At 59.1% G+C, this 18,372-nt stretch overlaps 2 protein-coding genes across 3 annotated transcripts; one reads left to right on the top strand and one right to left on the bottom strand.

The window, feature by feature from the left end:
• Positions 1–955: 955 nt before the first annotated feature.
• On the bottom strand, positions 956–5,435 carry LOC147350038 (uncharacterized). The gene is made up of 6 exons (XM_086361154.1): positions 5,175–5,435; positions 4,404–4,916; positions 4,098–4,224; positions 3,099–3,179; positions 1,515–1,789; positions 956–1,350 (listed from the first exon to the last, which is right to left on the bottom strand). The coding sequence occupies exons 1-6, from the start codon at positions 5,433–5,435 to the stop codon at positions 976–978; spliced, it is 1,632 nt and encodes a 543-aa protein (XP_086217280.1). The 3' UTR covers positions 956–975.
• On the top strand, positions 5,082–10,614 carry IRX2 (iroquois homeobox 2). Of its 2 annotated transcripts, XM_086362459.1 has the most exons (5): positions 5,082–5,682; positions 7,031–7,436; positions 7,726–8,445; positions 9,234–9,308; positions 10,002–10,614. In XM_086362459.1, the coding sequence occupies exons 1-4, from the start codon at positions 5,434–5,436 to the stop codon at positions 9,284–9,286; spliced, it is 1,428 nt and encodes a 475-aa protein (XP_086218585.1). In that variant the 5' UTR covers positions 5,082–5,433; the 3' UTR covers positions 9,287–9,308; positions 10,002–10,614. The 2 variants fall into 2 exon arrangements, with proteins under 2 accessions (XP_086218585.1, XP_086218584.1); XM_086362458.1 differs by having other exon boundaries at positions 9,234–10,614.
• Positions 10,615–18,372: the final 7,758 nt, after the last annotated feature.

Genomic DNA, 18,372 nt, shown 5'->3' with positions numbered 1-18,372 from the left:
CTCACCCCCGCTCGGCGCTCCCAGCTGGGGACGCGGACACCGGCGGGGACCTGAGCCCGGGGACGCGCGCACGGCTCGCCCAAAGGGGCTGCGGGTCGGGGTTCGCGGGGGGAAGGGAAGAACCGGAGCGATGGAAGCACGGGATGCGGAGAAGAGGCGAAGGATGCTGATTCCTGGGCCGCGGCGCGGGAGAAACTTCAGGAAGCGGGTCGGAGGCGGGGCGTTCGCGGAGAGGATGGGCCGTGTGCGGCCGCTGAACGAAACCAGGAGGGACACGTTAGCGGCCAGCACAGTTCTAGTCCTCCGACCTCAGGGGCTGGGCCGTGGTGCTAGAACCGGGTCTCAGGCTGAGCCCAGAACGTACAAAAGAGCGCGCCCCGGTCCAGGGACCCCTCCCGCGGCACTGCCCGCGGGGCCCGAGTCTTTCGGGCCGGTGGAAACCCAGGGGCCGCGTCCGCGCTCCAGGTTTCCTGACTGGAGCGGCGGGGACCCCCCGGGCTTCGCCTCCCGCGGTGTTTTGCAGACACACGTGGCCGCATCAGAACACCGTGTCAGAGCTTCGAAAGGCCAAAGTGTCCAGAGACCCGCGAGCGGGCTCGACCCCGCTTGGAAGGCATTCACGTTTCATTTGACTTAAACTCTGTACAGTTTACAGCGAAGTGTTCCTGTTTCCCAAAAAAGAAAACACAGACCCGGACTCGCGGCTCTTCTTGCCAGTTTCTGATGCCACTCGCTCCACAGTCCCCCAGGAAGAGCGACATCAGAGGGGACAGGTCCCCTGTACATGGAAACCACTTCCACTTGACACAGAACTTCACGAAGAGGAACCACGTAAAATGTGTCTTTTTAAATCTTAATTGACCCCCTCCCCTCGGCATATCTACACGCTCCAAGATGGTACCTCTTTGCCCACCCAACTCTTAAAACTCCCAAGACAGGGCAAAAGGCGGGAAGAGAGAGAGAAGCCGGGCTCGGCTAGGCTTTATTCAAACGCTCCAGTGTTGCTGTCCGTTTGCCCCGAATGCAATCGACGTGGGGGAGGCCGGGCCGGGGCGCCCTCAGTGGCTGGGGACGGCGCCAGGCCCACCGCGGCGGGGACGAGGCGGCATCCGCGGGCCACAGCGCCCCCTCGCCGCCCGTGCGCACGACTTCGGGCCGCGTTGCCGCTGGGCCTTCCCGCCTCCCGGGAGTCCCGGGCAAGGAGTGGAGGGCGCCTCGGTCTGCGCCACCGCTGCTTTCCGAGGAGGATCTAGAGCCCCAGGCCGCCGTTTCCCAGAGCTCGGCCTCCAGGAAACCGCGGTTCCCGGAAACACGAGTGTCCTCGCCAACTCCTTCCAAAAGCACCGGCCACTGTGGGGACAAGAAACAGAAATGTGATGGTGTTAACCGATCCCTCTTTTTTTTTTTTTGAATGCTCACCTGGAGCAAAGTGTGTGTGTTGGGGGCGGGGAGGTGGAATCCACCGTAAATCCCGCAACCGAACTGCTCGGATCCATCGCTTTCAGGGCACGCACCCGGTTGGCCCGCGCGCCGGCCCTTTCTCTTCCATCCCAGTGAGGAGGGCAACCGAAAGTGACAGAGGCCCAGTGTCCGTTCAGACTCCGGCGCTCCACAGGCCTAAACAGCCTCCTCGCCCGTGAGCGGAGCATCCAGGTCCTGCTCCCCGAAAGCGGCGGCCGCGGGGTCCGGGAGCTCCCCGCGGTGACCCGAGACGCAGTTGCAGGATTCCAGGCCATCCTCGCAGGCGGCCGCGCGCCCAGCCATCGCGTCGAGCCTCCGCATTTGCAGCCTGTTCTTTCGATTGAGTTTTTAGAAAAGAAGACCGAGCCAACTTTAAGAAAAGGGAAAGTGATTTTATATATTAAAAAAAAAATCAGAGTGCTTTAAAGCGAAACGGAGTTTATATATCCCGGTAACAATGCAGAGCGTAAATGTTAATGTCTCTGCGTAGGCATTTTAATTTGCTACAGTCACCACCAATAAAAACAGCATGTAGTACGATTCGACTGTTTAATAGTGCAAGGTAGACGGCTTTTATTAGTAGCAGGCAGCAGTATGGAAAATTTAGATTTCAGTGGAGGAGTATAATTGCTGGGGGGAAAAAAAAGACACTGAGCAGAGACTGTCTTCCGGATCAGCTGCGCTGAGCTGCGGGCAGCGCGAGAGCCGGCAGCCCTTTCTGGAGAAGCACCCTGGGCGACGCGAGACCCTCCAAAGCCACGTGCACATGTCTGGTTACACACTTAATTGATGTCAAAATCGAGTGTATCGGAGCTTATGCTCCCTGCTCCAAACTGGAGATGTTTTTGTAATAATTCGCTGTTTTCTTTTCTGCCCCTGGCAGAGATCAAGCCCTGGGGGTGGGGGGTGGGGGTGTGGAGTGGGGGAATCGAGGGAGAGGGAGGAGAGGGCGGGGGGAGGGGAGGAGAAGGCTAGGGGGGCGGCCCCAAATGCTAATGAGACAACAGCAGGAACTGGTCTTTAGAAATGGAAATACTCAGGCCAGTCCTCCTTGGAGATAAAAATTAGACCTGATTTTTTTTTCTTTTTCTTTTTTCACTTGAACTATGTAATTGGAAGGGAACCGAAGGCCCAGAACCTGGTCTGGCGCTGTGAACGTTGGTCATCCGTCGTGTGTCTGTCTCATTTCGGCCTCTTCCTGGCCGAATTCCCTCCCGGGAAGACCACGGATGCCGCGGACCCTGGGAAAAGCAGGCTCCACGGGGCTGCTGCGGCCTCTGATTCTCCCCGCTTCCCTTTCCTTTTTAACGCGACAATAATTGATTTAAAATAACTGCCCTGAACTGAATTAGGGCGTCCTGCTTGGGGTCAAAGCATTGCTGAAACTCACCTGCTGGGCCCTCGAGGTGGCGCAGAGTGTGTGGGGTGGGGTGGGGGTGACAGTTTGGGTGGGTGGTGAGGGACTGGGGAGTGTTTGGGGGTGAGGCGTCTAGGAAAGTGTAGAGGGTGCAGGCTGGGGTTTGTGGGCGGCGCGGGGGCTCAGAGAGGAGAGCCGGTGTTGAGGGGACGGGCGAGGGTGCAGCGGTTTGGGGGCAAGTGGGGAGGCGGCTGGGGTCAGGTGCCTGGACTTCACATACCAGGGGGCCACCGCCTGCAGGCGGAGGCGGGTGGGCTCTGCTCAAGTCCAATCCTGCAGTTTACAACCGGTCTCCTTGGATCTGGGGGAAGGAAACACAGCCTCGGTGGTTCCGCAGGCGGTCAGGCCCGAGGCTGGAGCCTCCTGGTCCTCGCGCTGCAGCCGCGCCTCGCAAGAGGCCGCATGGCGCCTGGGGTACCCGGGAGACCGAGACCCGAACGCGATCACTCTGGTCCTTCCGCGAGCTGCCCAGCCAACGGGCTGGGAAGTGGGCCAGAGGGGTTGGTAGGCGGTGGGGTAGCGGGGTGGGGGGTAGAGGAGTAGGGGATGGGGTAGAGGGGTGGGTGGGGAAGGTGGGTGGGGGTGTGGGGGAGGTGGGTAAGGGGTGGGGGTGTGGGGGAGGTGGGTAAGGGGTGGGGGGGTGGGGGAGGTGGGTAAGGGGTGGGTAAGGGGTGGGGGGGTGGGGGAGGTGGGTAAGGGGTGGGGGGGTGGGGGAGGTGGGTAAGGGGTGGGTAAGGGGTGGGTAAGGGGTGGGGGTGTGGGGGAGGTGGGTAAGGGGTGGGGGTGTGGGGGAGGTGGGTAAGGGGTGGGTAAGGGGTGGGGGGGTGGGAGAGGTGGGGGGGTGGGAGAGGTGGGGGGGGGTGGGTAGGGGGTGGGGGAAGGAGAGGCTGCGGCCTGGAGCTCTGGCCTACCGCGTTCCCCACCCCACCCACCCCCCCACCCCCCCGCGCAGAAGAGGCACCTGTTGTGTTGACCACCACGCCTGGGCCTCGCACACCCGCCGCCCCCTTCCCCGTGCGCCCACTTGCTGAGAGCCCACCGGTGGCCCCATCTGCCCCCACCCCTCCAAGACCAAACGCCAGACGCCCTCCTCCACGGCCCGGTGGGGGAGGGCGGAGGAGGCCCGTGGAGAAGGGTGTCTGTGGGACTGGGTCCCAGAGCCTCCTGCCGAGCGCCTCGACGCTGGGCCCCGAGAGGCGGCCCCCAAGTCGCCTGTTACCTGCGCTACCTGGGCAGCCGCGTGCGCCGCCCGCGGCCTGTGACTGTCGCGTCCCTTCCCGAGTGACAGCGAGGCTCCAAGTCCTGCCAGAGGCGGTCTGTCCGGTGACGATCGTTTCCCCCGAGTGCTTTACAACACAAATCCGAAAGAGGCGTCAACTTATAAAACAAAATAAAAAACCCTTTGGGGGAGGCGGCGGCGTCCTGGAGAAGCACTGGAGGCGCGGGATAAACCGCATCCGAGAGCATTAGAGTCCTGACACCCAGGGCCCGCTGGCCACTGCGGACCTTGGGGCAGAGAGCTCACCTCAGGGCCCTCCTGGCGGCTCGCGACGAAAGCGCCCGGGATCTGGGTCCCGCTGGGACACGCCGGGGCGGCGCGGGGCCGGCGGCCAGCTGCGAGGCCCCGCGCGGAGGCTCGCCCCGTGCAGCAAGCAAGGACGAACCGGGGGAGGTGGGCGTGAGAGCCGCGCACGCCGCCCGCAGGAGGACTCGGGCCATGGCGCCCTATTCCCGTCGCATCACCCGTAGCTCCGATCCGGGCACGAGAGTCCGGCGCGCAGTACGCGGCCGGTGAGGGGGGCCCGGGCCGCTCATCTCCCCCCCCCCGCCACCACCCCAAGTGGCAGCGGGCGGCCTCTGCGCGGGTCCCTGCGGGCCGATCTGGGGGCGGGGCAGTGGGAGGGGGCAGAGTGGCGGGCGGGGGCGTGGGGGGCGGCCGGGAAGGGGGGGGGCGGGGGCGGGCGCCGGGAGTCCGCGCGAGTGGGAAGGGGAAGCGCGCACTGCCCGGTGCGGTCGGGCTGCGGGCCGGGGGCTGGGGCTGCGCGAGAGGCGACTGAGCCACAAAAGCCTGCGCGTCCTGCCTCTCGCTCCCGCCGCCCCTCCGCCCGCCCCACCCCCGGCGTCCCAGCCCCTCCCCCGGCCGCGGCCAGGCGGCGGGAGCGGGCGGAGCCGGCGGAGCAGGGGAGGGGGCGGGCGCCCGAATATGCAGATGAGCCCGTGACGGACAGCTCCGCGTTCCAATGTCCCTCGGAAACTCGAGCGCTCCTTCCTCAACTCCTCACTCCCGACTCCAGACTCCCCCAAACCCCGACCGCCGGCCTGGCGCGAGGCTGCGCCCACCGGCTCCGAGCTGCCGCCGCCGCCAACGCCGCCGCCGCCGCCCCGCCGCTCCCCCGGCCCGCGGGGCCGCCCGGGCTAGTGCGCGGGCCGGCCTGCCTGGGCTGGCGGTCCCCGCGCCCGCCGCCGCCTCGCGCCCCGGCCGGGCGTGGATGGAGGGCGCCGCGCGCCCTGCCCGCTGCTCGGCGTGACGCGGGCCCCCGCGCCCCGCGCCCACCATGTCCTACCCGCAGGGCTACCTGTACCAGGCGCCCGGCTCGCTGGCGCTCTATTCGTGTCCGGCGTACGGCGCGTCGGCGCTGGCGGCGCCGCGCAGCGAGGAGCTGGCGCGGTCGGCGTCGGGCTCGGCGTTCAGCCCCTACCCCGGCTCCGCGGCCTTCACCGCGCAAGCAGCCACCGGCTTCGGCAGCCCGCTGCAGTACTCCGCCGACGCCGCCGCCGCCGCCGCCGGCTTCCCGTCCTACATGGTAACCGAGCGCGGGCTGGCGGGCGGGGTCGCGAGATGCCGGGCGCAGAGACCCTGGTCTGTGATCGGCGACCTGAGGGTCGCGGGGAACGTGGTGTGGGAGGCGGCTCCGAAGTCGCGGAGTTGGGGCCGTGGCGCGGTCGGCGGGGACGAGAGGCAGGGCGGTCGGCCGGCGACGGCCGTAGCGCGGGGCTCCGCGCGCCCTTCCCCTCGGCTGCCGAGGTCATCTCCCCGCGAGCCCGAGAAGTGCGACCCCACTGGGGTCGGGACGGGATCTGGCCTGGGTGGCCCTCTTTCAGGCGCCGAAGCTGGGCGAGGAGTCTTGAGCGGGCCGAGGCTCGCTTCTTCCGGCGCGGGCAGCAAGGGTCGGCGCCCCTGGGCCTCCGGGGCGATCGCCAGGCGCTGGGCACTTTCTCGCGGGGCTTGGGGTCACGGGGCTGGGGAAATCAGCGGAGCCCCGGCCGCGGCTCTGGGGCCCGGCCGGGCCGCCCAGATCTTCGCCTTCATCTGCCCCACAGGCCCGTGCTTTAGAAAAACATGTCGGCCGGCGTGCGGCCCGCTAAGTGCCGCCTCGGTCCCCGCGCGCCGAGAGCAGCCTCTGCGTCGCGGGGCCCCGGGCCGGCCCGCGCTCCTCCTGCTCCGCTGCCCCGCAAGGCCCGGGGGCTGGCAAAGCGTGTTTTAGACGCTGGGGGCCCGGACGGGGGAGTGCGGGGAGGGGGGGGGGGCCTGGTGGCCACCTCCCGCCCTCGGCGGAATTCCAGAGCAGAGACGGGGTAGCCGGGGCCTCGGCGCTGGCTGTAGAAGTCTCGAATTTAAACGTTAAGGGTTGAATTAAAATGCTAATTGCCGCGTATTTGAAGAATTCGAAACGGTGACTGGCTTCGAGTTGCAAATTGGATTTGCCGAGCTTTAGAGTGGTGAATAGCGGAGCGGGGGCTCTGGGGTGTTTTTTTAACCATTTAAGGGAGGGGAAGGCGACTAGGAGGAGGAGGCGACTCTTTACACCAGGAGAAATTTAGATATCAAGAAGCTACCTGCGGGCCCGTGTGTGCGGGCCTGTTTGTGCACGCCCGTACCGGCGGCTCAGGGGCATTTGGGGCCAGATGTGTCATTTTTAGGAAAATGAAATCGTTGGAAAATTTGGGAATAAAACTGCAGCGCTTTCCGAGATCCACAGCTGGCGTTAAAAGACCCGCTGCGTCCTCCGGATCTGTTGCTGCGGGAAGGCGCAGCCCCAGCTCAGGGAGGCACCGTGGGAAAGGCGGCCGCGGGCGGGCGGAGGGGTCGCCGGGGCTCTGACGCCTGTCGGGCCCTCGGACGACCGCTCACCGGGCTCTTGTCGCTTGCAGGGCGCGCCCTACGATGCACACACGACCGGGATGACGGGCGCCATCAGCTACCACCCTTACGGCAGCGCGGCCTACCCGTACCAGCTCAACGACCCGGCCTACCGCAAGAACGCCACGCGGGACGCCACGGCCACGCTCAAGGCTTGGCTCAACGAGCACCGCAAGAACCCCTACCCCACCAAAGGCGAGAAGATCATGCTCGCCATCATCACCAAGATGACCCTCACACAGGTCTCCACCTGGTTCGCCAACGCGCGCCGGCGCCTCAAGAAGGAGAACAAGATGACGTGGGCCCCCAGAAACAAAAGTGAGGACGAGGACGAGGACGAGGGCGACGCAGCGAGGGGCAAGGAGGAGAGTGCGGACAAGGCGCACGAGGGCACCGAGACATCGGCTGAGGACGAAGGTGAGCGCGGCCGAGGCGGCGCAGGGGCGCGGAGCCTCCTTCTTCCCAGGCGGGGCGCCGAGCTGAGGCCGGAGAGGAGGCCGCCCGCCTGCCCGGCACTCCAGGCTCCGCCGCCTGGCGCCTCTGGGGCCCCGTGAGAGCGCCGTTCGCAGCGCGCGAGCAGGGAGGTCAGGCTGCCTGGAGCACGCGGCTCGGGTGGGGTCGGGGTGAGGGATGGCGGGGGCGGGGAGCGGTGGGCAGCGGGGCCCGGGGTGCCACAGACCGTGCCCCCCACCCCGCGCCTCTGCAGGGATCAGCCTGCACGTGGACTCGCTCACCGACCACTCCTGCTCCGCCGAGTCAGACGGAGAGAAGCTGCCCTGCCGCGCCGGGGACCCCCTGTGCGAGTCGGGCTCGGAGTGCAAGGAGAAGTACGATGACCTGGAGGACGACGACGACGACGACGAGGACGGCGAGCGGGACCTGGCGCCGCCCAAGCCCGTGACCTCGTCGCCGCTCACCGGCGTGGAGGCGCCGCCGCTGCTGAGCCCTCCTCCCGAGGCCGCGCCCCGCGGGGGCGGGGGCGGCAAGACGCCCCTGGGCAGCCGGACGTCTCCAGGCGCGCCGCCGGCCGCCAGCAAGCCCAAGCTGTGGTCTCTGGCCGAGATCGCCACGTCGGACCTCAAGCAGCCGAGCCTGGGCCCGGGCTGCGCGCCGCCCGGGCTGCCCGCGGCCGCCGCGCCCGCCTCGAGCGGGGCGCCTCCGGGCGGCTCGCCCTACCCCGCGTCGCCGCTCCTCGGCCGCCACCTCTACTACACATCGCCCTTCTATGGCAGCTACACAAACTACGGGAACTTGAACGCGGCGCTGCAGGGCCAGGGGCTGCTGCGGTACAACTCGGCGGCCGCGGCCCCCGGAGAGGCGCTGCACGCCGCGCCAAAGGCCGCCAGCGACGCGGGCAAGGCGGGCGCGCACCCGCTCCCGGAGCCCCACTATCGGCCCCCGGGCGGCGGCTACGAGCCGAAGAAAGGTAGGCGGCCCGCGGGGCCCCGGGGGCGGAGGGGGGGCTGTGGGTCCCGGCGGGCGAGCACCCCTAGGAGCCGGGAAAGGGAACCGGGCACCGGTAGGTCTGGCCGGGGAAGCCCTGTCCCTGAACCGGGAACGGGGAACGGATGGCTTTGCACTCCTAAGTTAGAAATGAAGGAGGCGGGGCGGAGCTGGTGAAGTCAGAAACAGGGTGGGGGGCCAGGCGATCCTGCCTCGAGACTGAGACAGGACTGACCCCTTTATTACTTTTTATTTGATTTATTATTCCTGTTGTTGGTATCGTCCTGACTGTTTTCGGTTTGGCAAATACAAATCGACGCCAAATGTAGCTTCCCTCCGGCGTCCTGAGCGTCAGCCTCGGCGCTTTCTGTCGGTTCTTGGTCTCAGCTCAATCTCTTCTTCTGCCTTCGGCTGCAAGGAGATAAAGCCTTCTGCTTCCTCCCAGGGGTCTCCGGTTTTTAAATCTTCAGAACAGAAAACGAGAGTCCGTTTTCTCCCTCCCTTTCTTTGCCTCGCCTCTGTTGCTCCTAATGGAGGCTTGAGCCGATCAGACCTATAAAAGGAGGTCAAGGGGGCAGAAAATGCGGAAATGTGACGGGCGAGTGCCTCAGGGGGCGGGTGAGGGGGGGCAGCCGGGTCCCCCAGACCGCTTGGGGGTTCAGGGGGAAGGGCACGGCGTGGTTGGGCGGCGCGGGGCTGGTGGCCGCGAAGCTGTCGCGAGGCAGATGGCTCTGGGGTCGGGTCCTGACTAACTGCCCCCTCCCCTGACAGATGCCAGCGAGGGCTGCACCGTGGTTGGTGGGGGCGTCCAGCCCTACCTATAGAAGGGCCGAGACAGCAATGCAAGTAAGTGGGCTCCCTGGGGTCCCCCCTCCCCACACCCCTTGCGGAACCTTCCACCAATTGCCCAGCAAATTCGCTTAATGTGTATTTCTTGCTTCTTGCCATGGGGTCTGAGGACAGAGCCTTACTTCTCTCTCTCTCTCTCTCTTTTTTTCTTTTCTTTAAGTGGGAGAGGATTATGCTCTTTTTTGAGAGCTCTTCTTTTTTTTTGCTCAAATTCTGCTTTAAAAAAAAAATCACTCCTTCAACTGGGAATGTATTTATTGCACCACTGCTGCTGTTTTCTCTTTGGAAAAACAGATTCTTAAAATCTGGGTATTTGTATGCAGTTTGGAACCTTAAAAAACTACACTTAAAAGGCACTTGCTTTCATGAGCTAGTGTTCCCAAAACTGGGAGTATCAGACCCCTTTTTAGATGACATTTGCAGTCAGGCTGGAGAGACACAGAAATACTAGTCTTTTATCAGGCCTGTCCCCGTGTCCAGATGGAGTAGATAGTACCAGCAGTTTGCCTGGCTGACAGTAGTGTCTCAAAAAGAAAACTACTTTACAAGTAGGCAAAATTACTCATCACAGATCTTGAAGGTGGGCAAGAAGCAAAACCTTCTGAGATGGACGCTGTTTAGAATGTGGTGCCTGATACTGGTGGGGCTGAAGGATTTGGGGGATGACTTGGTTTTTTCCTTGGTCCACAGGTAGGTGTCACAATTGCTTTGGAAAAAAAAAAAGTCAGCAGGCCATTCTCTCCTCCCAAGTTCATAAATATACAGATATATATATATATAAAATGACCTCTAAATCCCGACCGCGTCTTGTGCCACTGTAAAAAGGAAGGACCCACAGGGCACTGCCAACCCACAGACTCTATCGGAACAGACTTTTGTTGGACATACGTGAATTTGTTGGCATAGTATAGCTTCCCCAATGTATGTGTGACTTTTGAAAACAATCTTTTTTCTCAGGATATCTTAACTTGATCACTTCATTGCCACGGTATATATTCTATAGGTGTGATAGGATTTACTGTAAAATTTATTTGTAAAAGATGTACACAGTAGAAATAAAACGTGATTATAGAACTTGAGTACTTAAGAAGTGGAAACAAATTTGATATTTATTTTTATAATGATATAAAGCTTCTAGTAATTTATGCAAGTTGTATTGCAATGGAATCTAAACCTTTTGTAAATAAATTCTGCCTGGTTTTTATTTGAACATTGCTGGTTATACAATCTTTGTTGGTTGTTTAACAAGAATTCTTTACTAATTTATATCTTAAATTGTAAATAAAAACAAACTAGTCTACAACAGTGTGGTGTTTGGGGCTCATTTGTCCTGGAAAAGGCTTTGGGTAGGGAGCCCTGGGGATGCAGCCCCTCCCCCCAGGTGATCTGACCTCAGGCTTTTTAATGAAAATGTGTAAAATAATCCCTCCCTTCTGCTCCTGCAAGAAGGCAGAGGCAGGAGCAGTACACAGTAGGGAGATACGCATGGTTTTACATTATTTATATACACCTGCATTGTAAGAAAATCTGGATTTTGTGTTCTGAATATGCAAATGGCTTGTTAGTGTACATTTAAAAAACTTGGCAAAATAAAGTGATCTGATACCCCATGCATTAGGGTCCATTGGACATTTATTTCTGGGCTTACTGAGCCTCCTCAGTAACTAGAGTATTGTGAGTGGATAATGTGGATAATATGGGGTATAAATGATGCCCCCACCATAAATTATTGAGTGAAATAATTGTTTATTGTTTATTTGAATTATCCAAATTGGCGTAGATTATTCAGATTTATTGAACGACTTCTTAACTCTCCTTTTCATATAACTCATGTTTAACACAAGGCGAAAATCTGGGGAGGAGAGATTTATTTTCCTTTCAGTGGCTCTTAGCCTTACCCTGGGGGGAAAGAAAAGTTTAAAGAACCCTAGACTATTGCCTCGTTATTGTGTGACTCACTACCTAATTTTAGGACAAGTCTACAATTTGTAGTCAAGGAACATATTCCCTTTGATTAGTATCATAAAAGCAGCAAAACTGTCACTTTAATTTTCAGCAAAATTATATGGATACCCATATAATATAATTTCAGAAAAGAAATGAACAATCATTTATTTCCTCTCCAAAGATAAATTGAGTGAATATAACTTACGGTTATAAAACAAGAATAATAGCTTCTTAGATTGCCCTTTAATCAATCATACACTTATTTTTCAAGAGGTTCATCTATTTTATTCCATGATTAATAATGTTGCAGCCTGAGAGCATTATTGGATCCCAGCGGGGGTCGGCCCGGATGCTTTTAGCTGCTTTGGAATGGTCAGTTGGGGTTCATTATGGGCTGATATTGAACAATTTATAAAATCTTGTCTAAACATCTGCCGGCTCTGATAGGCCGATGTGTCTGAGGATGGGAAATTGCTGGACCAGTTGATATTGACAAACGGATCTCTCTCCAGTGGCTTTTTGTGCCGTGGAAATTAGTGGCCTCTTGCTGGGGTCTTGTTAGAAAGGGTATTCGAAAGTAATCTTAGCTACTTGAGGCAAAGCTGGGGGGCTGTGAACTGGTCACAGAGCCCTGCCTGTTATGGGGTCTGACTGCCCAGGAAGGCGCAGACCAAGGCTTCAGTTTTCTGTTCCTTTTCAGGCATTCTGTTGGCTTGGAGTAGATAAGCGATCAGAGGTTAGCAGAAAGCGAATCTTTGCGGGTAGAGACCTATGTTTTCCTCCTTCCTGCCTCCCCTAGTAGAAGACCTGGACATGTTTGGAATAGAGCTATCTCTTGGCGACAGGGAAGATTTTTCACGTGGGAAGCCTGGTTGCTCTGTGGCAGCCGTCTGGAGGAAAACAGATTTGAGTCTGTGCACAAAAAGGGAGCCAGGAGCTCCTTTGCCTGTTTTTGTTTCAGATGGAACCTTTGTGGAATTACCGGGAGGATAATGATTTTCCCTCCAGATAGCATTTGACATTGCAGTCTGAAGATGTTAAGCGGTTTTGCTTTTATTAACATTAGCCATGTTTCCTAAATCAGCAGAGAATCCAACCCCCGTGACAGCAATATTTCCTGTATGTGATATTCTAATTTGAAGACTTGGGTGAAAAGTATGAAAGTTAACAATATTTAACAAATAGGCACTGAAAGACCATGCTCCCTGATGAAGATACATAGTGACAGCCTCGGGCTCTTAAGGAAGCAGGGAGAACGAGGAAACCAAGTAAAAACTGATCTCCCTGCATATGTTCAGAAACTGAAGCCTGGATGAAAACTGCCTCCCTTTGGAACAGAAGATTGTTTTACCTGGATACATGATCCCTTCGCGGCACACACAGGCGTGCACGCGCAGCGCGCGCGCACACACACACATACACACATACACACACCCTAGACCTCCTTCTCAGGGACAATCTGCACCTTTCAATTGGTGCAAACTCCGAGCAGCTCAGGAGATTAGCCCAGACTAACGAATCCTCTTTGATGTTTATATGCCCAACAAATTATCAAAGATTTCCATAACTTACCCACCCTGCCACCTGACCTGAATTTCTTTCGGGAAAACTTGATTTTTTTTTTAATGTACGCTAAGCACAGAAAACCTGCAGGTGTTTAGAGGGATCTTTTTTAAGGAAACGTAGCATGCACTTTACGGTTCCTCCGCGGCAGATCTTCAGGAAAGATGAGGGAGAAACAGAGGCTCTTCTCAGGGAAGAGGGTTACTGTGTCTGATTTCTCTCTTCTGCTTTAAAATTCAGCTAATCAAACATTACGTCCCGGCCCACGGAGACTTTCGCAGATGTTAGCGGAGGCCGGGGAGAGGGAGGCGGACGGCGGCGAGCGCGGGGCCGCGGGGCCGCAGGATGGAGCCCGTGCGGCCCGGCCCGCCGGCCTCTGCCCTGCGCCGCCCGGGGCGCGTTAGAGCCGATTTATCGGAATTCGCGCTTTAATCTCAGGTGGGACCCTGGGGCCGGGCCGAGAGCAAGCGGGGCGCTGGCCCGGCGGCCGCTGCCTCCCGCGCCCGTCAAATGTCAACATTTGTTCCCAATAAAAGAGTTATTGTTTCTGCAAAGCTGCTGCGCAACTGCCTTTGAAACTTGAAAAGAACTTCATCCACCTTTGTCTGCGGCCAGGCGGCGGGGCCGGCGGAGAGGAAAGGACGGGCTCCGCGCAGCTCGCGCCGCCGCCGCCGCCGCCGCCGTCGAGCTGGTCCAGGAGGCGGCGAGCAGCCGGTCCCCGCGAGGCCCGCCCGGCGCGTGTTCAGCCGACACCTGCGGGCCTGGCCCGTGCGCGCTGCTGCTCGTTTTGCGGTCATCTCACACCGCATCGAGATATTATCAAAGAAGCTAAGAGTCAATTCGATCTTTTGTTTCTTTAACGGGACAGAAAATATGCCCTAAACTTTCTCTGCTCAAGTCGAAGTAAACAATCAACCGTTTGCCAAAATCATCCAAAGCCATTATCTGTGAAGTCAGAGCATCTCTTCAAGTGTAAATAATACACTGGATTATTATAAAGTTCCTTCAAGTAACAGTCTCCAATGATCACCCACCATATACATTTCCTTTAGTTCCCCCGTGCATTGACAATCCCAAGGAAAGCATTCATTTTAACCCCCAAATTAAGGACATAAATAGACCTTTTAAATATGTGTTTTTACACTGCTTTTTAAAAACAACATTGTAAACACTTAAAAAAATGTGTTAACTCAAGAGGCAGTCTTGGGAACAATACACAACAGTCTGTGATATGTGGATATTATGATTAACAGCATTTGAATTTCTACAAATCGCAAAGGGGACATGTCCCTTTGATGTATTTGCAAACCTTTATGTAAGTGACAAATCCCTACAGATATTTTAAAGGCTTATTATAAGGAGAAGTAATCTATGACAATATAATTTTCCAGTTGCTGGAAATTACTTTCTATTGGCCATAATGACAGCACACGCCAGCCCTCCCCTGCCCTTGGGCTGCAAGGCCAACAAGCTGGTGTTTGATGCTGTGCACTTGGACATCAGGCCTTGGCAAGTGAGAGAGAAAGCACTCCCACCCTGGGTTTGGGGAGCAAATATACCTCCTTCTGCACGCCCCACTCTGCTCTTTCACCTGTGTCTCCCTCAAACAGAAGGACGTTGCTTTAGCTGGCACCTTCACCCTCCACCCTCCAGGCAGAGGACGGGCTTCTGTTCCCTCTACTAAGGGCAGCGTGTTCACGCTCTTTCTAAGAAAGATAAAAACTGAAGATGTTAGGAAGGAGGACTCTCCTGGTAATATAATGCAAATAGGATGGCTTAGGAAACCCGAGGACCGTTCTTTTGCAATCCCAGGTGAAAGGAAAGAGGAAGAATGGTCTTTGTTTGTTTAAGGGTGGCTCCACGATAATAAGGAAAGGCCTTTTAAAAGGCGCCCCATGTTAGTCTGTTCTGGATGAAACTGAAAACAAATTAAATGGAAGGCTCTTAGAGAAGCAAGTGGGAGGCTTGGGGCTGCCTCCAGTGGCCGCAGCGGTGGAGCTTGGTAGGCAGTGACCAGGGGAAGGAGCGGAGTAACAGGACATCACTCAGGGTTTTGTGGGGGAGATAAATTGGCAATTGATTGTGTGTAAGTCCTGATCAATTATTAACCATTAGTGTCAACAACACGGTTATAATTACCTTTGGTTATTTTAAAGACTTTTTTTTTTTCATTTCTCTGGTCGCATAATTAAGTTAATGCTCTTGAGGAATGATTCAGAGGGGAGATGATCAAACCACGCCCCTCCTGTTGCTGACCTTTAGGGAAAACACATTCACTGCTCTCCTTGTCAGAAACCCCCTCTCTGCCTCCATTCTACTTCAGACACATATTTTTTTTCCTTTTCCTCTGCCATAAATAATGATTGCGCAAGAAAAGGGAAAAATGACAAATAGAGCGCAGCTGGAGTTAATAAGGCTGATCAAAGTTAGGGGGGCTGGGATCGCTCGCCGCTACAGGTCTAAGGCCCATAAAGGTGCCAGCAGTTCCCGCTTTTTCCCTCCAAGATCGAGAGAAAGGGCAAAGCGAACATTTTAACCCCCGACATCTTCTAGCGCGGGAAGGGTGGGCTTGGGAGAGAACGCCGGTTTTCAGGCCCTGTTCGCACCAGCACAGCGAGGCCGCCTGGCCCGGGGGTGGGAAGGGTGCCGCGTGTTCGCCCGGCGCGGGCGCGGGTTCCGCGTGCGTCCGGCTCCCTCATCCACCTCCGGCCCGAGGGCGGGGGCAGCGTCCTCGACCCTGAAAAGTTGGGGGTGAGCTGGCAGGTCAGGTGAGGACAAGTAGGTGTCCGGGGAAGATCGGGGCGGCAGATGGATGTCCTCCGGGGAGGCAGTGTCAGCCCAGGAGGCCGCCCCGGAGCGCGTGCGAGGAGGGCCGTGGGCGCCGGCGGCCCCGAAGGAGGCGCGCGCGCTGGAGGCGGCCGGGCGACCCGAAGTTCTTTAACGTCCGTCACCCCAGGTTTGGTTCGAGCCCACGTTTGGCCCCTGCACAACTACTACAATCATTTCTTCAGGGAACTGTCTTTCCTCCTCTGCCTCCAGCCCCCGGGGGGCCTTCCGGGGTTGAGGTCGGCCCTCAGCGGACACCCCCAGACTCATTTCTGTCCCGCCGGCCTCCGGCGCAGCGCCACCGCGTGTGCGCTCCTTGGTCACATGGAGGCACCGAAAGGCAGCGACCAGGACCGAAGAGGGCAAGCCGAGCCGCAGGTCCCGGGAGCACGGAGACTTGCCCGGGCTCTGGGAAGTGCGGGGCGCGCGGCCTGCTAAGGCCTCCCGCCATTTCCGGGCCCCAGCCCCTCGAGGGGAGCGGGCTAGGGTCACCCTTCGAGGCCTCCTTAGGAGGCCGCAGCCCGGGCCATCCAGCAGCCTGCCGGGACACGAGGACCCCGCCGGGTCCCAGGGGAGGCCCCATCCCGGGGTCCCCCCGACGACGCGCGCCCCTAGCTCGGCTTCGCCGGCCGCCCCTCCTCCCGGCCCCTCTCCGCGCCCCCAAGCCCTCCAGCCCTGCTCCGGGAGCCCTCGCCGGCGGCTCTGGGTGCCACCCGCCCTGCCCCTCGGGAGCGCCGGTGAGCGCGCGCGGAAGGGGCGCCGAGTGCACACCCGGTCCGCCGCAAACCGAAAGCGCTGCCTTGGAGCACGGGACGATCGGCGGAGGCTCGGGCGCCCTTCCCACGCCCGCGAGGGAGGAGCCGCCGCCAGCCTCTGTCCGCCCCTTTCGCTCTGCCTCTGCGAGTCTGCAGCGCGCACGGCGCTGCTGCGCGGCACTGGGAGCCCAGTCCGGGATGACACTCGCTGGGCCGCCGGGAGCACTCTCTCCGCCCGTCCCGCCGGGCGGTGACCCGCCCCCCACCCCCCGCACCTCCGGGACAGCGAGTCAGAGGCCTGACGGCTCTAGAGCGAGCCGCTTGGTCTGGGCGCGACTTCCCACTGGCGAGGGGCCTAAGACATCTCTTCTCAGAGCACTTACCAGGAGAGGTCGGGGTTTTACAGGCCCGACCAGGCGAGCTGACTTACCTCCACACGCTTCTTTTTAAGAACTGGTTGGAGGGCTGCCTGGAGGTGCTGAGGAGCCCGCGGGGACACAGCGAAGTTCGGGGTTCGGATAGGGGCGCCCTCGGGCGTGCCAGGTCGCCTGGGTGGCCACCAGCTACAGTCCCTCAGGACAAGCTCCAGAGTCAAGGGGTCGGGGCGGGGGGAGGGGGGGTGCTTGAACCCTTGAACCTCCAACCCTTCACTTCGGGAACTTGTGCCTGCCAGACCCGACTGGGGCCCTCCTTTGGGGGGTCCTGGCGACCTTGGCTTGGCCTCTCAGAGCTGGAAGCGCTGAGGTGGGACCACAGAAGTGGAGTCCGGAGCTTCCCGCTGGGCTGGAGAGGGTCCTTAAGAAAGGCAGGACATGCAGGAGGCCTGCCCTGCGGAGGAGGCTCTGAGGCTGGGGGCGAGTGAGGGTTGGACCCCTGGAGGTGCTTCGTACCCTTTGGGAATCCTCGGACGGGCCTGTTGTTCTGGGTCAGCTGTGCCCAGGACATGACTTTGGCCTCAGCTTCCTGCCATCCCACTCCAGGAGGGGACAGGGCAGTGGGCCATACACATCCAGGATGGGGAGACGGTGGAAGGGGCCTGGACCAAACCGCCAAGGCCTGGAGGAAGGGAGGGCTGGGTGGGTGGAAGGGTGGGAGGAGTGCGGTGGGATTTAGGGCCCAACGGACCCCTGGGCAGATCCAGGTCCCGGGTGCTGGTTTATTTAGACAGGAGGCCCAGGCTGCTCCAGGTTTATTCTTTCTGACTCTCAGGCAGTGGAAAAGCAATTTGTTTTAAAATGATTAGTGATCCTCAGCCCCTCCAATAATAACGCCTTAGTTGGTAATGGGCCCAGATGTAAACAGGAGTTCCTGAAAGGCCCAGCTTCCTGGGGGTGGGGGTGAGGGGCTGTCTGTGGCAGGGGTTGGGGGATCCCAAGCCCTGATGAGAAAGGCGTTGGCTTAACCTCTGGTGGGGCTGGGCCTCTTGCAGAGAAAGGGGCTGATTTAAGGCTGCTGGGCTTTGAAAGAAGATAAAGCCCCTTGCAAGGAGAGAGTGGCACAAACAAGTTACAATGTAAACTTTCTACTGACTTCAGATCTTTAAGCAGAAGCAGAGGATGTTCTCAGGGGCTTGCCCCTGCTGGCCCTGCCTGCCCAGCACAAAGGTGTCAGAGCCAGACAGAAGGGTAAGCCGCAGGTGGGCCGTGGGCTGCAGGCAAGGCCTTCTTGTCCTGTTCCCTGGTGATCAGGGAAAGCTGCTGGTAGCGAATCTGTGGGAGACAGGCCCGCGGTGGTCCTGACTCGTCATGGTGGTAGAGGCCTGGGAGGCCTCAGGCAGGATGCCCAAGGCAGGTGCTGAGTGCCGTGATGGCATCGTCATCTGGAGTGTGTCCCACACTAGACGACGGAGCGGAATGGGATGCGCAGGCGGCCTCCTCTGTAGGGCTCCAGCTCTGGCTCTGGGCAGAGGTCCTGCGGAAAGAAGCAGGGTCTGCACTCCGGAGGCAGAGCTGCTGGCAGACAACCCCAGA

The sequence above is a fragment of the Bos grunniens genome, chromosome 20, assembly GCF_055505025.1.
Source record: "Bos grunniens cultivar Pamir isolate PY7600 chromosome 20, Bosgru_T2T1.0, whole genome shotgun sequence".
Classification (NCBI taxonomy): Eukaryota; Metazoa; Chordata; class Mammalia; order Artiodactyla; family Bovidae; genus Bos; species Bos grunniens.
Note: the sequence above shows the minus strand (reverse complement) of the source record. Positions and strands in the feature narration are given on the sequence as shown.

What these genes read in the sequence shown, in the direction of transcription:
- IRX2 (XM_086362459.1), top strand. Translation starts at nt 5,434, where the DNA reads ATGTCCTACCCGCAGGGCTACCTGTACCAGGCGCCCGGCTCGCTGGCG. An exon ending in CCGGCTTCCCGTCCTACATG is followed by an intron (nt 5,683 to 7,030) that starts GTAACCGAGCGC and finishes TGTCGCTTGCAG; the next exon opens with GGCGCGCCCTACGATGCACA. An exon ending in CGGCTACGAGCCGAAGAAAG is followed by an intron (nt 8,446 to 9,233) that starts GTAGGCGGCCCG and finishes CTCCCCTGACAG; the next exon opens with ATGCCAGCGAGGGCTGCACC.
- LOC147350038 (XM_086361154.1), bottom strand. Translation starts at nt 5,435, where the DNA reads ATGGTGGGCGCGGGGCGCGGGGGCCCGCGTCACGCCGAGCAGCGGGCA. An exon ending in CGGCTGCCCAGGTAGCGCAG is followed by an intron (nt 3,180 to 4,097) that starts GTAACAGGCGAC and finishes TCCTTCCCCCAG; the next exon opens with ATCCAAGGAGACCGGTTGTA. An exon ending in CTGCAGGCGGTGGCCCCCTG is followed by an intron (nt 1,790 to 3,098) that starts GTATGTGAAGTC and finishes TCGAAAGAACAG; the next exon opens with GCTGCAAATGCGGAGGCTCG.